The sequence below is a fragment of the Puma concolor genome, chromosome C1 (assembly GCF_028749965.1).
Source record: "Puma concolor isolate L17-30 chromosome C1, mPumCon1.1.hap2, whole genome shotgun sequence".
Classification (NCBI taxonomy): Eukaryota; Metazoa; Chordata; class Mammalia; order Carnivora; family Felidae; genus Puma; species Puma concolor.
The window spans coordinates 220,373,568-220,392,806 of NC_141674.1; the positions used below are offsets into that span (position 1 = coordinate 220,373,568).

At 45.3% G+C, this 19,239-nt stretch overlaps 1 protein-coding gene and 1 long non-coding RNA gene across 4 annotated transcripts in view; both read left to right on the forward strand.

Moving 5' to 3' along the window:
* SCLY (selenocysteine lyase) overlaps positions 1-19,239 on the forward strand; it is a 33,068-nt gene that overhangs the window by 4,133 nt on the left and 9,696 nt on the right. Inside the window, exons 3-7 of one of the 3 annotated variants that reach the window (XM_086720082.1) lie at positions 4,513-4,613; positions 7,831-7,984; positions 13,504-13,631; positions 13,838-14,002; positions 14,957-15,063. In XM_086720082.1, coding sequence (XP_086576208.1) covers positions 4,513-4,613; positions 7,831-7,984; positions 13,504-13,631; positions 13,838-14,002; positions 14,957-15,063 — 655 coding nt within the window. The remainder of the gene's footprint in view (positions 1-4,512; positions 4,614-7,830; positions 7,985-13,503; positions 13,632-13,837; positions 14,003-14,956; positions 15,064-19,239) is intronic. The other 2 variants (XM_086720083.1, XM_086720084.1) reach the window with 2 other exon arrangements.
* Positions 5,020-6,140, forward strand: LOC147578769 (uncharacterized). The gene is made up of 2 exons (XR_015255655.1): positions 5,020-5,174; positions 5,265-6,140. It is a non-coding gene; the product is annotated as an uncharacterized LOC147578769 (long non-coding RNA).

The window sequence follows — 19,239 nt, forward strand, 5'->3', positions numbered from 1 at the left end:
CGCTCTCGCTCTCTCTTTCTCAAAAATAAAAATAAACATTAAAAAAAGAAAACAGAACAACCTTGAAGGAGAAATTCCCCTTCTTGACCTGATGAAGCCTGTCACTGGCTTTCAGGTTGCCTTTGATGGCCTTTGTTTCTTTGTTAAGAACCATAACTAAAGTCTACATTGCAATTCACTTGTTGATACTCAGGTAGAAATGGGGGGGGAGGGGGGAAGGAAAGGAAAGAAAAGAAAATCACCGTTATGATAGAATGGTTTGATTAGTTTCACAATTATGATTTAATAATGATAATAATTCCTTTGGGAGAATTTATTTTAGGGAAAATGTTAAGGACACGTAGGGAGAGTTGAGATACCCAAGATGTTTGTCAAAGCCTTGCTTATAATGGTACAAAGCTGGAGATAACCTCAGCGTCCATCAGTCAAGGACTTGTCCCATAAAGTATGCTGAAACCCTCGAGTGGAGTTCTGGACCCTGTCAAAGCCATGGTGTGGACTATATCGATGACCTAGAAGCACAGTAGCAGCCTATTGTTCAAGTGGGAAGGGTGTGTTATAAAACAAGAAGGTTTCTTTGTTTCCCATACCCACCCCCTAAGGAAAAATTGTGTGTGAGCCAGGGTAGAAAATGTATCATTTTGCTGTGAGAGACAGAAACCCCCAAGGAACAGCAGCTTATATAGGCGGAAGGTCATTTCTCTGACCGTCCGGGGCCCACGTGGTCACACGGCCAAGGCCAGCGACCCCGGTTCCTTCCATTCTCTCCACTTGTGTCCTGTTCATTCCCCCAGTGGTCAAGACGGCTGCTCCTGCTCAGGCCATCTTGTGTGCAGCCCAGCCCATAGGAAGGAAAGAAAGAGGAGGGGAAAGCGATGCCCGAGTCCTTCAACGACACTTCTGGAAGTTGCATGTATCGCTCTGGCTTCTAATCGCTTGCCAGAGGTTGGTCCCATGGCCGTGCATTAGCATTCCAATTGCAGTGGGAGTTGGGAAATGAGGTCTTCATTCTTCATTCATCTGAGATTTTCTTCACCTAAATGTGGCCGTAATGCAGCCACGTGCCAGCTGGAGATGTCGCGGTCGTAGGAAGGGAGGGTGGCAGAGCGGACAGCCAGCAGCCTGAGCCCAGAGGACACGCACCTGACGCTGGTACCACCGTTGGTCTTGGGCAGGGGATTGTGGGAGGTTGTGAGGACTTCTCTTTTCGTGGGGTGGGCACGGGGGTTCAAGAGCTGCAGGGGACAGTGCCACGTAGGGCCGTAGAGGCCACTGTGAGCACCCGGCTTGCCTCTGAGGTCATGCACAGTGTCTGCAGGACTCGGAGCGGAGCAGGGACATGGTCCATCCCAGCAGCTCGCAACATTTTGGGCTCACAGCCCCTTTACGCATTTCGAGCGCATTCAGGACTCCAGGGAACTCTTGTTTATGTGCGCTACAAGCACAGATGTTTGCCACACTAGACAGCAACACTGGGGAACCTGAAATAAATATTTAGGAGTTCACTAACAAAACAGTGATGAATCCATTACGTGTTAACTTTTTTGCGTGAAAAAGAAACTGCCTTCTCCCAAGAGCACAGATTTAGTGAGAAGAGTGTCATTGTCGTACCCGTGAAAGCCTCTTTAGTGTCTGTCTAAACGAGAAAGTTGCTTTCCCGTACCTGCTTCTATATCGAGTCTGTTGCAATATTCACATCATGTGGCTTCTGGAAAGCTCCGCTATATGCTTTGGAGAAAATGAGAATAAAAAGACAAATAATGTCTTAGTATTAAGTTGAAACCGGTTTTGACCTTGTGGACCCCTGAAAGTGCCTGGTCCCCCCCTCCCCAGCCTGTGTTCCCCAGACCACACTTTGAGAACAGCTGATTTAAGCAGTATTGGTTGGGTACCTACCGGCGGCCGAGCACCGTTCTGGTGAGGGTACGAAGTGTATTACTGTGGCCACTGCTTGGAGAATGGGCCACAGTGGGGTCCGTGGACGCGGGAGTCTGCTAGGAGAATATGTCAGCAGCAGCCTTGACTCAGCTGGTGGCTGGGCGGTGTGTGGGTGGGGTCGGATTCTGGCTGTTCTTGATGGCAGAGCCTTACAGGGAAAGGCAGGAGGGAAGGCTCACTGGGCCTGGCCCCTGGAAGGATGGAGTTGCTGTGGGTTTACTGAGCTAGGAAGGGCTTCGAGGAACAAGTCGGGGGGAGACAGGCTGCATTCAGCTTTGAGCGGGTGTAGTTTCAGATGCCCACCGGGAACTCGGTGGAGCGAGGAGAGTCTTGGGCACTGAGCTGGCGTTCGGTGTTGAGTTGCTCAGGGAGGGAGGACCCGAGGACCTGCCAGGGCGCAAGGCCATCTGGAGTCTGGAATCGGAGCCGGCCCAGCGAGGGACGCGTTGGAGGAGGGAGCCACCCTGCGAGCTGCTGCTGGCAGTGGGGGGGAGGTGAGGACCTGGATTGGGCACCCGGGGACCTTGGTCAGAGGAGATCTGGGAGCCTGGTTGCCGTGGGTTCAAGAGGGAACGGAAGGGCGGGTGGAGATGGGCAAGGGAGAGAAGAAGCGGCCATTGCTGGGGGAGGTCGAGGGGCTCTGGTGTGAGGGGCAGCCCAGTGAAGGAGGGCTGCTTTAAGGGGCCGCGGGAGCCACACGCCCCTTACTCCCTCTTGCACCCAGAGAGGAGTCCGGAGTCTCCTGTGGCGTCTGTTACAAGCACCAACCTTTACGCTTAGCTACACTAACAGCTGCAGACGTTGCTGACGTTTGACAGTGAGAACGCGCACACCCACGCGTCTCCCACCTACTGGGTCCCAGCAGTGCTGCTGCGTCCCCTGGATCCCTTTCTTTCTAAGTTTACATGTGTTTTCCATGAGCCCCTGAGTTACAGGCACAAGGACCCACCCGTGTGTGTGTGTAAGAGAGGGGACTTTCTCCCATCACAGTGCCGTCGTCAAACCTGAGAACGCGGCAGTGAGCACAGCGGTTTTCAGATGCATCCATGCTGTCGGGGTGTCCGGGGCTCGTGTCCTTTCACTGGGGAGAGCGCCCCTCCACGTGGAGGCACCACTGTCTCCACGCCTTCACCTGCCGGACACATGAGCGGTTTCCAGCTTCTGGCTGTCAGCAGTGACGCTGCTGGGACCGTCACCAGGGACGTCGCTTGCTTTCCTCTCAGTGAAGAGTAACTGCCGTGAATGCCTAGGGACGGGGTGGCTGCATCGCACGGCGGGGGCACGTGTGGCTCCTTAAGGAACTGCTGTCCTGTGTCCAGCGTGGCCGTGGCACGTCCTGTCCCCATCGTGGTGGTCCCTCCGTGGCCTCCTGAGCACTCGGAACAGTCAGTCGTCACTTCAGCTGCTCTCCTGGCCACAGAGTGGTGGGGACGTGGCCCCAGGAGCCCTTACTCAGAAACGCCCGGAGGCTTGTGGAAAAGTGCAAAAAGTGAATAGAGGGCGGCTTTTGCAAAGTAATAGGTGAATTAGGAAACCCACCTTTGGAAAGAAATCGCTGTGAAGCGCTTATGTGAAGGTCTCGAGGTGCGTTGGGAAAGGCGGGGGGTCATACTCCAATCCAGCAGCACCACCAAACACCACAGACCGTCACGACTTAGAAGGCAAATCCATACAAGAGTTGGGCGCCCGGGTGGCTCAGTCGGTTGAGCATCTGACTTCAGCTCAGGTCATGATCTCGCGGTTCGTGAGTTCGAGCCCCACAGGGAGCTCTGTGCTGACAGTGCAGAGCCTTCTTGCTTGGGATTCTCTCCGCCCTCCCCCCGCCCCGCTCACGCTCTCTCTCAAAAATAAATAAAACATTGAAAAAAAAATCTATACAATAGTCTTTTAAGGATTGTGTGAATTTCTTTGTATATTAATTTTTACCACGTGATTTTACATTTCTGTTTATGCATGATTGACTGGTTTCATGGTGCCTGCTACCCCCCCCCTTTTTTTACAAGTGGGGCTGAATACTCACCCAACTTTGCTCTACAGACTAAGGAAGAGGGGCCACTGACACCTCAGAATTCCCTTCTGCCTGCCCTTCCTTTCGCTACCACATACAATTTGGGTCCTTCTCTCCCACCAGCCGGTGACACTGGCTGCGTGGCCTCCGTGTGACCGTACATCTGTCCCCGAGGCAGTAGCCTGTGTCGTGCACCATTGGACCTTGTGTTGAGGGCTCACGAGCTCTCTTGAGCTTATTTCTGGTGTTGTGCAGCATGATCTTAAGCAAATTATTCCATCCTTTGGCCCTCCTGTCTTGATGGGGGGGGGGGGGCAGGGCAGATGGCCACGGCTCCCCTGTCCTGTAGCCTCTGGTGAGACGACGAGCACATCTGCGGGGACTTCAGGGTCCCTGCGCCGGCTCATTCCTAGGTTGTGGCCTGTTGTTTTCACGCCAAGGGGACACAGGTCGTCTCAGAATCGCCCACCGAGAGTAGTTCCTTCACGTCTGGTTGTTGTTCTAAACGTGTGTTTGTTGGGAAACCGCAAAGCCACGGTAGTGAGTGTCCGTTTTGGTCTCTCGAGGTAAGAAGGCCAAGGACATTATTGACACAGCTCGGGACAACCTTGCGAAGATGATAGGTGGGAAACCCCAGGACATAATCTTCACTTCCGGGGGCACCGAGGTAAAGTCTCTAGACAGGCTCACCGTCTTTTCGCTGTAAGTCATATGAAAAAATAAAATGTGATTCCCTCTTGGTATTTTTTTAAAAGAAGAGTGATACTTAGTCTTGCTGTTTTGCAAATTAGCTTGATATAATTAGCCAATATATATCCTATAAATAAATTCCAGGTGGCTGATAGGATGTTTGTGATGTGTGTGCATTGACTTGCTTTGCATCATTTCAACGAAGAGAGTTTGCCCTTTATTTTGCCCTGGAATTAGTCTTTTAAATCCCTTATTGTTGCCTTATTAAGAGTTTGAGGTTTGAGCCATTTCAGATGCACTTTTATTTTTATTTAAAAAATTTTTAAATGTTTATTGATATTTGAGAGAGAGAGAGAGAGAGAGAGAGAGACAGAGTGTGAGCAGGGGAGGGGCAGAGAGAGAGAGAGAGAGACACAGAATCTGAAGCAGGCTCCAGGCTCTGAGCTGTCAGCATGGAGTCCCATGTGGGGCTCGAACTCACGAACTGTGAGGTCTTGACTGAGCCGAAGTCGGACGCTTAACCGATTGAGTGACCCAGGTGCCCCATGTACTTTTAAATTGATAGGAAAACTCAGAGACAGTGTGATGGCTTCTCAGTTAGTAATGGTCACTGTCTTGCTTCCCACAGGTGATGTGACTGTCCACATAGAAAACCCAGGAGAGGGCCACCTGGGTTAAGCGTTGGTTAAGCGTTGGAATTCTCTCTCCCCCCCTCTCTCTCTGCCCTTCCCCTGCTCACGCTCTCGCTTTCAAAATAAATAAACTTCAAAAGAAAAGAAAGCCCAGGAGAATCTGCAGCTAGATTATCAGAGCTAATAAGAACATTTAGCAGTTATGAGATACAAAAACCGGTTGTGTTTCTGTGTCCCCTCAACACGCACGTGTGTTGTGGAAAATCAACCTCTGTGCTCCAGAGCCAAAATGTAACACGCAGAGACGGTCTGGGGACAAAGAGGGACAATAGTTTTATCATTTTGCCAGGCAAAGGAGGCCACAGCAGGCTAGTGCCTTCAAAACTGCAGACCGGCCCGGGGTAAAAGGCTGAGGGGTTTTATAGGAAAATACAGGATCCAGGCAGTGCCGGTAGGAATCTGGACCGGGATGCCAGCCGCGTTCGTCATCTTCAAGATGGTCTTGTGACCAGCGATGGCGCCGACTATCAAGCTTCATTACTGAGAATCAATACCGAGTCCCTGGAACAAAGGATTCTGCAGAAAAACAAGTGGAGGGGAGGAGGCTTCAAGAATGAGGAAGAGGAAAATTGGTTCGGTTTAAAGTCAAGCCTTGCGGGGCGCCTGGGTGGCGCAGTCGGTTGAGCGTCCGACTTCAGCCAGGTCACGATCTCGCCGTCCGCGAGTTCGAGCCCCGCGTCAGGCTCTGGGCTGATGGCTCAGAGCCTGGAGCCTGTTTCCGATTCTGTGTCTCCCTCTCTCTCTGCCCCTCCCCCGTTCATGCTCTGTCTCTCTCTGTCCCAAAAATAAATAAACGTTAAAAAAAAAAAAAAAATTTTAAAGTCAAGCCTTGCTGGAGCATTAGTGTGTCCACCTTCATTTTCCATCTTTGTGTTTCTATAGCAGCTTCAGGTGCTTACCAGAGCATGGAAAATAGCAAATACTTAGGAAATAAGCCTAATAAAAAAGAATTTGTAAGACCTTTTTTTTTAAACATCTTTTTTTTAAGTATTTTGAGAGAGAGAGAACACGAGCAGGGGAGGGGCAGAGAGAGAGGGAGAGAGAATCCCAAGCAGGCTCCAGGCTCTGCACTGTCTGCACAGAGCCCGATGGGAGGCTCGAGCTCTCAAACCGGTGAGATCAGGACCTGAGCTGAAATCAGGAGTTGGACACTGAACTGACTGAGCCACCCAGGCACCCCTGCATTTACATTTATATTTGACACACATTTCTCTGAGATAAGTTTTTTGTTTTGTTTTGTGGTTTTAAAGTCTTCTACTTTGAACTCTTCACTTACCCTCTCTTGATACAGAAACCAATATTGTTAGTTTGCTAGTGTCTTCCAGAGAGAGTCTGTGCGTTAAAAGTAAGTATGTAGATTTATATATTCTTTTTTAAAAGATGTTTATTTATTTTTGAGAGAGAGAGGGAGTGCACACGAGCAGGGGAGGGGCAGAGAGAGAGGGAGACACAGAATCCGAAGCCGGCTCCAGGCTCTAAGCTATCAGCACAGAGCCCCACACGGGGCTCGAACTCAAGAGCCACGAGATCATGACCTGAGCCGAAGTCGGATGCTCAACCGACTGAGCCACCCAGGTGCCCCTATATATTCTTTTAAAAAGATGTTTCTTTATTTTTGAGAGGGAGAGGGAGATGGAGGATCCCAAGCGGGCTCCATGCTCTCAGCACAGAGCCCGATGCAGGGCTCGAACTCACGAACTGTGAGATCATGGTCTGAGCTGAAGTCAGATGCTCGACCAACTGAGCCACCCAGGCGGCGCCCCTGGATTTATATATTCTTTTCACCTTTGGAAGCATATTTTTGCATATATAAACAAATGTGTGTGTATTTCCTCCTTTTGATAGAAATTGGATAGGTTACTGTATATAATGTCTGTGACCTTTTCATAAATTACTATCACGTAGCAAGCGTATTTGTATGTGAGATCCTTCGGTATCTGCACATAAAGGGTTTCCTTGGTGTTTATGCCTCGGTGCACAGTGAACATTGTTGCATGAGTTATTTGCCGGGCTCTCTTACTGGTGGACACTGAAGCCTTTCTGAGGTTGAGCTATTTCCGCGTTCCCCCTCAGGAAGGACCTCTGCACATGATTTCGCTTTGTGCAACGATAGCAACAGGGTCAAGTCCAAGAAGCAGACATGCTGGGTCAGAGGGCTTATTTGATAGTTATAAAATGGTCAGATTACACTCCCATCAGCAGTGGGTACTGGGGCCCAATATTCTTTTTTTGATAGGTTTATAAAATTTAAAAATTCGTAGCATTGCTTAACCAGACAGGCATAACTAGCTGGAAATGAATTCTGACGTTATCGAAAGTTTGAAACCCCAACCCTTTGTCGCCAAGCATTCAAAAGGTGCAGCACAGAAGTTGAACGTCTTTGGGACTGTTTTTTTCCTTTTTAAACGTTAGCCACAAGGACAATGAAGTGAGAGAAAGTGCCACCGTCGCCCTCCCCTGAGCGCAAGTCTTACAAATGTTCTTTCTGCTGCCTCTCCGCAGTCCAACAACTTAGTAATCCATTCCGTGGTGCAGCACTTCCAGCACACCCGCAGCGCAGAGGGGGACGGGGCCATGCCCCACCTCATCACCTGCACCGTGGAACACGACTCCATCCGCCTGCCCCTGGAGCACCTGGTGAAAGAGCAGGTGGCCGGTGAGTGACCAGCCTGGCGGGATTCCCGCGGGGCAGCTCCGCTTACCTCCAGTACCGGATTCCAAGAGGAGGAACTCGCCCCTGGGACATGCGGAATCATGTGCCCTCCTGCATGCGGTCCTCAGGTGCAGGGGCCACACAGCCTGTTCCCACGTGGGGGTAATCTGTAAACTGTAAATGCTGCCAGTTTCCCCCTTAGGGACAAACTGGGTCATCAGCGTGTAGAACTAGTCATCTGATTTACTGAATGATACTTCAGACTCTTGTACGTAACAGGTATGCACATAGTGAAATCGTATGCCTATCAGTGCTAAGCAGGGCTCTTCACTTGGATATTAATTAAATCTTGGCTCCTTTCTCTGTGAAGAACAAGGGTCAAATAGATATCAGCTTCGGGGTAAACACAAGAATAACTGTGCTCCTGCTGCACGACTTCAGCTCGACACAGTGGGCGCGACTAGCCAGGCAGGCCGCGGGGTCGGGCGAGCTTGGCCAGCAGCAGCCCTGGGCACCTTTCCCTTCCCCTGTGATACGAAGTCTTGAGACACCGGGTGCAGACCGCGGACTTTTGAAAACTAAGAGCCATTTGCTCCCTCAAGACAGCCCGGGTAAACACTTTCCTTTAAACAGACTGACGTCTCAGCCTCCTTCTTCCATCTGCCTGGAAACCTGAAGGTGAATCACGGGAAAGTATTTTTATCATAATGATAAAGGACACAATGCCATGAAGCTCCACTTGACGATGAAGGCTTTTTGTTGATTTTCCCGTTGGACTGGTAGGAGAGTTTTTCTCTTTATGGTCTTACTATACTACTACTTTATTTTATTTTATTTTTAATGTTTACTTACTTTTGAGAGTGTGGGTGTGTGTGTGTGTGTGTGGGAGGGACAGAGAGAGAGAGAGAGAGAGAGAGAGAGATTGAGTGTCTCAAGCAGGCTTCATGCTCAGCGCAGAACCCAACATGGGGCTCAATCCCACAACCCTAGGATCATGACCTGAGCTGAAATCAAGAGTCAGACACTCAACCTACTGAGCCACCCAGGCGCCCTGAAAAAAATGGACTTTCAAACAAAGACTGTAACAAGAAACAAAGAAGGACGCTAAATAATCATAAAGGGAACAATCTAATAAGATACAACATTTACACGTTTACAATGTGTGTAAATATTTATGCACACAATGTGGGAGCATCCAAATACCTAAAGCCGCTAACAACAAAGGAAGTAATCCATAGTAATACAATAATAGTAGGGAGATCTAACAACCAACTTACATCAATGGATTGATTATCCAAACAAAAAATCAATAAGGAAATTGTGGCTTTGAATGACAAATTGGACCAGATAGATCTAACAGATATATTCAGAACATTCCATCCTGAAACATCAGATTACACATTCTTTTCAAGTGCACATGGAGCATTCTTCAGAAAAGATCACGTTAGGCCACAAAACAAGTCTCAACAAATTAAGAAAGACTGAAGTCATACCATGCCTCTTTTCCAGCCACAATGCGATGAAACTAGAAGTCAACCACAAGAAAAACTCTGGAAAGAGAACAAAAAACATGCTACTAACCAGTGAGTGGGTCAACCCACTTCAGAAAAGAAATTAAAAAATACATGGAGACAAATGAAACTGAAACACAACAGTCCAAAGAATTTGAGATGCAGCGAAAGCTGCTCAAAGAGGGAAATTTATAGCAATATAGGCCTAGCTCAAGAAGCAAGGAAAAATCTCAAATAAACAATGTTACCTTACACCTAAAGGAGCTAGAAAAAGAAAAACAAACAAAACACATAACCAGGAGAAGGAAGGAAATAATAAAGATTAGAGCAAAAATGAATGGAATAGAAACTAAAAACAAAACAAAACAAAAACCAGATCAGTGAAACTAGGAGCCGGGTTCTTTGAAAAGATCAACAAAATCGATAAACCTTTAGCCAGACTCATGAAAATAAAAAATAACCCCGCACAAAGTCACAAATAGGAGAAATAACAACCAACACTACAGAAATACAAAAGATTATAAGAGAATATTATGAACCATTGTATGGCAACAAATTGGACAACCTAAAAGAGATGGATAAGTCCCCAGAAACATACAACCTCCTAAAACTGAAGCAGGAAGAAGTAGAAGATTTGAACAGACCAGTGACCAGCAATGAAATTGAATCAGTAATCAAAAACTCCCAACAAACAAGAGTTCAGGACCAGATGGCTTCACGGGTGAATTCTACCAAACATTTAAAGAAGAGTTAATACCTATTCCTCTCAAACTATTCCAAGAAACAGAAGAAGGATTACCCTGATACCAAAAGCAGATAAAGACACTACAAAAAAAAAGAGAACTACAGGCCAATATATCCGATGAACATAGATGCAAAAATTCTCAACAAAATATTAGCAAACCAAATCCAACAATACAATTAAGAAAATCGTTCACCACAATCAAGTGGAATTTATTCCTGAGATGCAAGGGTGGTTTGAAATTCACAAATCAATCAACATGATATATCACCTCAACAAGAGAAAGGATAAAAACCATATGATCATTTTAATAGATGCAGAAAAAGCATCTGACAAAACGCAACATGCATTCATGATAAAACATGACCTCAACAAAGTAGGTTCAGAGGGAACATACCTCAACATAATGCGAAAAACCCGCAGCTAACATCATACTCAGCAGTGAAAAACTGAGAGCTTTCCCCATAAGATCAGAAATGAGACAAGGCTATCCACTCTCACCACACAGTACTGGAAGTCCTAGCCACAGCACTCAGATCAGAAAAATAAAAGGCATCCAAATTGGTAAGGAAGAAGTAAAAGTTTTCACTATTTGCAGTTGACGGAATACTCCATACAGAAAACACCAAGAACTTCACACACACACAAAAACCTACTAGAAATGATAAATGAATTCAGTAAGGTCACAGGATACAAAACCAATATGCAGAAACCCATAGCATTTCTATATGCTAATAATGAAGTAGTAGAAAGAGAAATTAAGAAAACAGTCTCGTTTACAATTGCACCAAAACCAGTAAGATACCTAGGAATAAGCAAACAGATGGAAGACCTATACTCTGAAAACCATAAAACACTGAGAAAAGAAATCAAAGGCGACAAAGATGGAAAGATACTCCATGCTCATGAGTTGGGAAAAGACATATTTTTAAAATGCCCGCACTACCCAAAGCAATCTACACATTTAATGCAGTCCCTATCAAAATACCAAAGCATTGTTCAAGAACTAGAACAAACAATCCTAAAATCTGTATGGGATCAAAAAGGCCTCAAATAGCCAAAGCAGTTTTGAACAATTAGAACAAAACTAGAGGTAATACAACCCCAGCTTTCAAAATATACCACAGAGCTGTAGTGATCAAAACAGTATGGTGCTGGTACAAAATAGACACATAGGTCAATGGGCTAGAATAGAAAACCCACAATAGAAATAAACCCACAATTATACGGTCAATTAGTCTTTGACGAAGTAGGAGAGAACATGACATGTGAAAGAGACATTCTCTTCAACAAGTGGTGTTGGGAAATCTGAACAGCTACATGCAAAAGAACGACACTGGACCACTTTCTTACACCAAACACAAAAATAAACTCAAAACGGATTAAAGGTCTAAATGTGAGACCTGAAACCATAAAAATCCTAGAAGAGAGCACAGGCAGTCATTTCTTTGATGCCAGCCGTAGCAACTTCTTTCAATATATGTTTCTGAAGCAAGGGAAACAAAAGCAAAAATAAACTACTGGGACTACAACAAAATTAAAAAACTTCTGCACGGTGAAGGAAATAATCAACAAAAGAAGAAGAAAAACTGCTGAATGGGAGGAAATTTTGCAAATGATATTTCCAATAAAAGGTCAGTATTCAAAACATATAAAGAACTTATACAACTTAACATCAAGAAATCAAATAATTCAATTAAAAAATGGGCAGAAGACATGACAGACATTTCTCTATAGAAGATCTCCAGATGGCCGACACATGAAAAGATACTCAATATCACTAATAATCAGGGAAATGCAAATCAAAACCTCAGTGAGATGTCGCCTCACGCCTGTCAGAATGGCTAAAATTAAAAATCACAAAAGCAACAAGTGTTGGCGAGGATGTGGACAGAAAGGAACACTCATGCACTGTTGGTGGGAATGCAAACTGCGTAGCTACCGTGGGAAACGGAATGGAGGTTCCTCAAAAAATTTAAAATAGAATTACCATATGATCCAGTAATCACACTACTGGGTATTTAGCCAAAGAATGTGCAAACCCTAATTTGAAAAAGTATAAGCACTCCTATGTTTATTATGGCGTTATTTACAATAGCCAAGATATGAAAGCAGCCCAAGTGCCCACTGATAGATGGATGGCAAAGATGTATATATACACCATGGAATATTACTCAGCCATAAAAAATAATGAAATCTTGCCACTTGCAACAACATGGGTAGAACTAGAGAATATAATGTTAAATGAAACCAGTTACGCAGAGAAAGACAAATACCATATGTTTTCACTCATATGTGGAATTTAGGAAAGAAAACAAACAAATTCAAAAAGACAAACCAAAAACAGACTCTCAACTATAGAGAACACACTGGTGTTCCCAGTGGGCAGGTGGGTGGGGGGATGGGTGAAACAGGTGAAGGGGATTCATGAGCACGGAGTAATGTATAGAATTGTTGAATCACTACATTGTACACTTGCCACCAATATAACACTGTAGGTTAGTTATAGTGGAATTAAAATTTTTTAAAAATTTTTTTGAGAGACAGCATGCATGTATGTGCGAGCAGGGGAGGGGCAGAGAGAGAAAGAGGGAATCCCAATAGGCTCTGTCAGTACAGAGCTAAATCCCATGAACCGTGAGATCATGACCTGAGCCGAAATTGAGAGTCGGACACTGAACCGACTGACTGAGCCACCCAGGTGCCCCTAAGATAAATTTTTTTTAAACAAAGATGCCCTTGGGGCACCTGGGTGACTCAGTTGATTAAGCGTCCGACTCTTGCCTTCTGCTCAGGTCATGATGTCATGGTTCGTGAATCGAAACCCCACATCAGGCTTTGCACTGACAGTGCGGAGCCTGCTTGGGATTCTCTCTCCCTGTCTCCCTGTCCCTCCTCTGTCTCTTTCTCACCTTCTCTCCCTCTCCCTCTCTCTCAAAAATAAATGCATAAACTTAAAAACATAGGAGAGAAAAAAGATGCTCTCATGAGCTAAGAGCGGATTACCTCCTCTTGGGCCCCTCCACAGCCGAATGGGGAGTGTGTCCCACGGATGCTCAGCGACGGAAGTGGCATGAGAGGAGCCTTCAGGTTGGCTGTTTCTGGGCACCGTGATAACGGGTGGCTTATACTCCTCCTTGATCGGTTTTGGAACTTTTACAATCGGTTACTTTTTAATGTGGAAATACTTTTGTTAAGCTGTATCTAAATGAACTTTCAGCAGAGGTTATTTCGTAAGATTAACCTCGGTCCTTGGGTCTTTTCCTCAGCGGTCACCTTTGTGCCAGTGTCCAAGGTGAGCGGGCAGGTGGAGGTTGAGGACATCCTGGCCGCCGTCCGCCCGGCCACGTGCCTCGTGACGGTCATGCTGGCCAATAACGAGACTGGCGTCATCATGGTGAGTTGTTTATCCTTTTAAGAAAACGTAGCACGGGATGAAGGGAGCCCACGCTCTGCTTGATTTTCTCAGGCACCACACCTGGGGCCTCTTCCTCTCGTTTTTCTTGTTTGTCGCCTGTCCTCCTTCATGACTCTGTGCTTCTTTCACTGGGTTTTCATGAAATCAAAGCAACATCCTCAACTGTTTCTTTTTCCCTGCTTCAGCCCATTGCTGAAATCAGTCAGCGAATCAAAGCCCTGAACCGGAAGCGGGCAGCTTCCGGACTGCCTGTCATTCTGGTGCACACGGACGCCGCGCAGGCCTTGGGGAAACGGCGCGTGGACGTGGAGGTTCTGGGCGTGGACTTCCTGACCATCGTGGGGCACAAGGTGCGTCCACAGAGGCCTCCTCCCCCCCGTGACCTCGAGGCTCACCTTAGAGCAGGGCCCACAGCGCCACTGATCATCCGTTTGTCATCCAGGGCGCCCGGGGGACATGGTGCAACAGCCTGCGGCCCCCGCCCGCGGGGGCTAAAGAAGGGGGGCCAGCAGCAGCTGGAGTGCCGTTTGATGCGTGGCACAGGGTGGAGAGTGGGGCAGGAGGGGCCGGCCAGGCAGGGCTGTGGGAGGGTACTGAGGGCTCAGGTGAGACATAAGGCAGGTGGCTTTAGCCAGGTAGTGAGTGTTCTCTGCCGTGGGCAGAGAGTGCCTGCAGACCCCTCGCCAGCCCTCGTGTCCCCCGCCTCCGCCGCCCCGGGGACGGAAGAGGTGGGGTTCAAGACGTTGCCTTCTCTAACTTGATTGAAAGCGCGGCTCCTGAACGCAGAGGTTCAGCTCTTCTCTTTACGGTGGAAGAGAGAAACGTGAGCAGGGAACGCCCTTCTGAGGCTTTGCTCATCTTTCTGGCAGTGGACCGGAACCTCAAGTAGTTTTAATCCTCTATTTTGAAGCATGGTGCTCAGCTAGTTTCCAAAGGAGTATGTGTGCCGACCTGACGCCGTGGCTCTTAACTGATTTTTGCAAAATGATGATTCAAAAACGTGGAGTCGTACCCAGGAAAAGCCCTTGGCAATCTCTAGTTCCAGCCGCTCGCCTTTTACGAATTCTGTTCTGTGATGTGCAGTCAAGCTGTGTTGCCACTGGGCTGGGAACAGGAGTGCAGGCTCCGCCCTGGACCCCGAAGGCGATTTTGACTCCGGCACGTCCAGAATGGTGACAGGTAGCACGGCTGTGGGGCTTACACAGCACACAGGATTTCTCTGGGTGCCTCTAAGCACTCAGCACGTGTACAGAGTAGGAACTCGGAAGGTTCTTGTTGAATAAGTGACCGACCTTTCTTTCCAGTTCTATGGTCCCAGGATTGGAGCACTTTACGTCCGCGGACTCGGTGAACTTACCCCTCTGTACCCTATGCTGTTTGGAGGTGGACAGGAACGGAATTTCAGGCCAGGGTAAGATAGAAGGTTAATAGAAGTTTCTGACCTACTGGTGATACTCTTGGTCTGTAGGCAGTAACTTGTCTTTGTCTCTCGGAAGAACTGTAATAGCCCATTCTCTGTCACTACTGAGTCAGAATTTGCCCCACTGATGGATTCTGCACTTAGGACTCCCAGATCTTCGGTCTCTATGGGGATGATTCAACACGGGAGCCCTCCTTACTGAGATGTACTGCTGTGCTCATGACCGTGGGATGAGCGGGGCTGACAGAAGCACTTGTTTCCTTTCTGGCAGCTCCTTTCTGACACACAGTGCTACTTTAGCCAGGACCACGCCTTTTATCAGAAATGCTAATAAGAAGGAGAAACCAGAACATGGTGGTGGGTTCCTTGGGTTTTCTTTTGCGTCCTTTCTCCTGACTTAGAACTGATGAAGCCTGCAACCCAGAAACACCAATGGAAGTGTCAGCGAGGAAAAAGAAAACGTAAAGAAGAACTAAATGGAAATTTTAGAGCTAAAAACTACAGCAACCAAAGTCCGAAGCTCCGTGGATGGGCTCACCAGCAGGATAGGGGCACCAGAGGAAGGAGCCTGTGAACCAAAAGAGAACAACAGTGTTACCCAATCCAAACAGCAGGGAGGCAACAGACTGGAAAAAACTGAAACCATGCCTCAAGGACCTGTGGGACTATAACAGAAAATCTAACATTCATTTCATTGGTGTCCCAGAACGAGAGGAGAAAGGGTGGGGATGAGAAGGAACTTGAAAAAAAAAAAAATGGCTGAAAACTTCCCAAATTGGCAAGAGACATATACCTACAGATTCAGGAAGCTGAACAAACCCCAAGCAGGATGAACCAAAAGAAATCTATGCCAAGGCATATAGTTAAACTTCTGAAAATGAAAGCCAGAGTAAAAATCTTGAAAGCAGCTAGAGGAAAAAAAAAATGACACCTTTCCTATAGAGTAAAAGTAATTCAAATGGCAGTGTATTTCTCATCAGAAACCCCGGGGGGCCAGAAGGAAGTGATGCAATATGTTGCAAAAGCACTGTCAAGCCAGAATCCTATACACGCAGAAATACCCTTCAGGAACAAAGGGGAAAGCAAGACATTCTCAAGTAAAGGAAAGCTAGCGGAATTTGTCCTCTGAAGACCAGTGCTAAAAATGACAAAAGGGAGTTCTTTAAACAGAAAGGAAATAGTAAAAAAAAAGGAAACTTGGAACATCAGAAAGGAAGGGAGGAAAGGGAAGGGAAGGGAAGGGAACGAAGCATGTTATGGGTAAATAAAATAGGCTTTCCTCTTGAGTTTTCTTAATTATATTTGATGGCTGAAGCAAAAATGATAGCACTGTCTAATGTGGTTCAAAATATATGTGGAAGAAATATTTAGGATAATTATAAATGGGGGAGGGCTAAAAGGATGTAAATGGAAGTAAGGTTCTACTCACTGGAACATCTCAAAAATGTTCAAATAACCCACAGGGAGGTAGGAAAAAGAAAACAGAGAAATAAAAAACAGAATAAACAGAAAAAAAATGTTAATGGCAGACCTAAGCCCTAACATATTAATTACATTAAATGTAAGTGATCTAAATGTAGCAATTAAAAGACAGAGCTTGGCAGAGTGAATTTTTTAAAAAATGGACCTAACTATAGTTGAGCCTTGAACAAACAACACAGGGGTTAGTGGTGCCAACCCCTGCACAGTTGAAAATCTGCATGTAACTTTTTAAATTCCCCCCAAACTTAACTGCTAATAGCCTACTGTTGACTAGAAGTCTTACTGACAACATAAGCAGTCAATGCATATTTTGTATGTCACACGTATTATACAGTATATTCTCCACAATACAGTATGCTAGCAAAAAGAAAATATGGCAAAAATTATGAGGAGAAAATACATTTATAGTACTATAAAAAACCTGCATAAAAGTGGACGCATAGTGTTCAAACCTGTGTTGTTCAAGGGTCAAGTATATATGCTATCTTTAAGAAACTCACTTCACATATACTGATGGCTGAAAATTAAAAAATGGAAAAATATGTATCAGACAAACCTTAATCAAAGGAAAGCAGGAATGGCTATATAACATTAGATAAGGAGACTCTAGAGCAGAGAAAATTACCAGAGACACAGAGGGGACATTATATAATGATTAAAGAGTTAGTCCACCAAGAAGTCCTAGCAATCCTAAATGTCAATGCACTGCATGATAGAGCTGCAAAATAGTGTGAGGCAAAAACAGATTGAACTGAATGAAAAGAGAAATAGTCAACCCACAATTGCACTTGAAGACGTCAACATCCTTCTGTCAACAACGGATACAACAACCAGACAAAAGTCAGCCAGGATATGGAAGAACTCAGTCATACCCAACAACCAACCGATTGAAGTGTTTAGAACACTTCATCCAACAGCAGCAAAATATACATTCTTTACAAGTGCCATAGAATATATACTAAGATAGACTATGTTCTGTGCCATTAAACAAACCTCAATAAATTTGAAGAACTGAGGCATCTGGTGGTTCAGTCAGTTAAGCATCTGACTTTGGCTTGGATCATGGTCTCACAGTTCTTGAGTTTGAGCCCCACATCTGTGCTGATGGCTCAGAGCCTGGAGCCTGCTTTGGATTCTGTGTCTCCCTCTCTCTCTGCCCCTCCCCCACTCATGCTGTGTGTCTGTGTCTCCCAAAAATAAAACATTTTTTAAAATTAAAAAAAAAAAACTACAATTCACTTAATATGAGAGTAGATCATTTAAATAGCTTTATAATTATTAGGAAAAGGAGATTAATTTTGTAATTAAAAAAAAATTTTTTTAATGTTTATTTTTGAGAGAGACAGAGACAGAATGCAAGTGGGTTAGGGGCAGAGAGAGAGGGAGACACAGAATCCAAAGCAGGCTCCAGGCTTCGAGCTGTCAGCGCAGAGCCTGATGTGGGGCTTGAACCCACGAGCCGTGAGATCATGACCTGAGCTGAAGTCGGACGCTCAACCAACTGAGCCACCCAGGCGTCCCCATTTTGTAACTTTAAACCCCCCCAAAAATAAATCTCCAGGGCCAGATAGTTTCATGAGAGAATTCTGCCAAACATTTAATGAATTAACACCATTTCTATGCAGTCTCTTCTAGAAAAGTGGAGGAAGGAACATTTCCCCAATTCGTTTTATGAATTTATACCCAAATCAGACAAAGGTGGTATAAAAAAATAAAACTATGGACCAGATATCCCTCATGAATTCAGATGCAGAAATCTTGAACAAAATATTAGCAAATGGAATTCAGCAATATATAAAAATAATACACACACCACGATAAAATGGAGTTTGTTCCAGGAATTCAAGGCTGGTTTAGTATTCAAAAATCAATCTATGCAATATAGCATAGTAAAGAAGAAAAATAACATCATTTAATGTAGAAAAAGCATTTAACAAAATTCAACATTTATTCATTAAGAAGTCTCACAATGATATGACCAGAGAACTTCAGTTTGAAAAGGACATTTACAAGAAAATCTACAGCTAACATCATACTCAGTAGTCAAAGCCTGAATGTTTTAACCCTATGATCAGGAACAATCTGGGGATGTCCACGCTTACCTCTTTTTCAACAGTTCTGGAAGTTCTAGTCAGTGCAGAAGGCAAGAAAAGGAAATATGAGGGATACAGATTGGAAAGGAAGAGGTAAAACTGTCCCTATTTATAGTCTCTGTAGAAAATCCCAAGAAGTATATAAGAAAACACCTAAGACTGATAAGTGAATTCAGCAAGATCACAGGTTACAATACAAACATACAAAAATCAACCATATTTTTGTACATTGGTAATGAACATATGAACAACAAAATTAAAAAATACAATACCGTTTATAATCACTCAAAAATAGAAAGCTAACAAAATGCGTACAGGACTTGTAAGCCAATAACTACACGATGTGGATAAAAGAGAGCAAAGATCTAGGTAAGTGGAGAGATATACTCTGTTCATGGATCAAAAGACTCAGTATATAAAGATGTCAATTCTCCCCAAACTGGTAAATGTTTAGTCCAGTCTCTGACAAAAACCCAGCAAGTAAACCAATGGAACAGAATAGATACAATCAGAAATATGCCGAAATGATTTTTGACAAAGATACAAACGTAATTCAGTGGAGGAAAGATTCTCTTTCAACAGATGGTGCTAG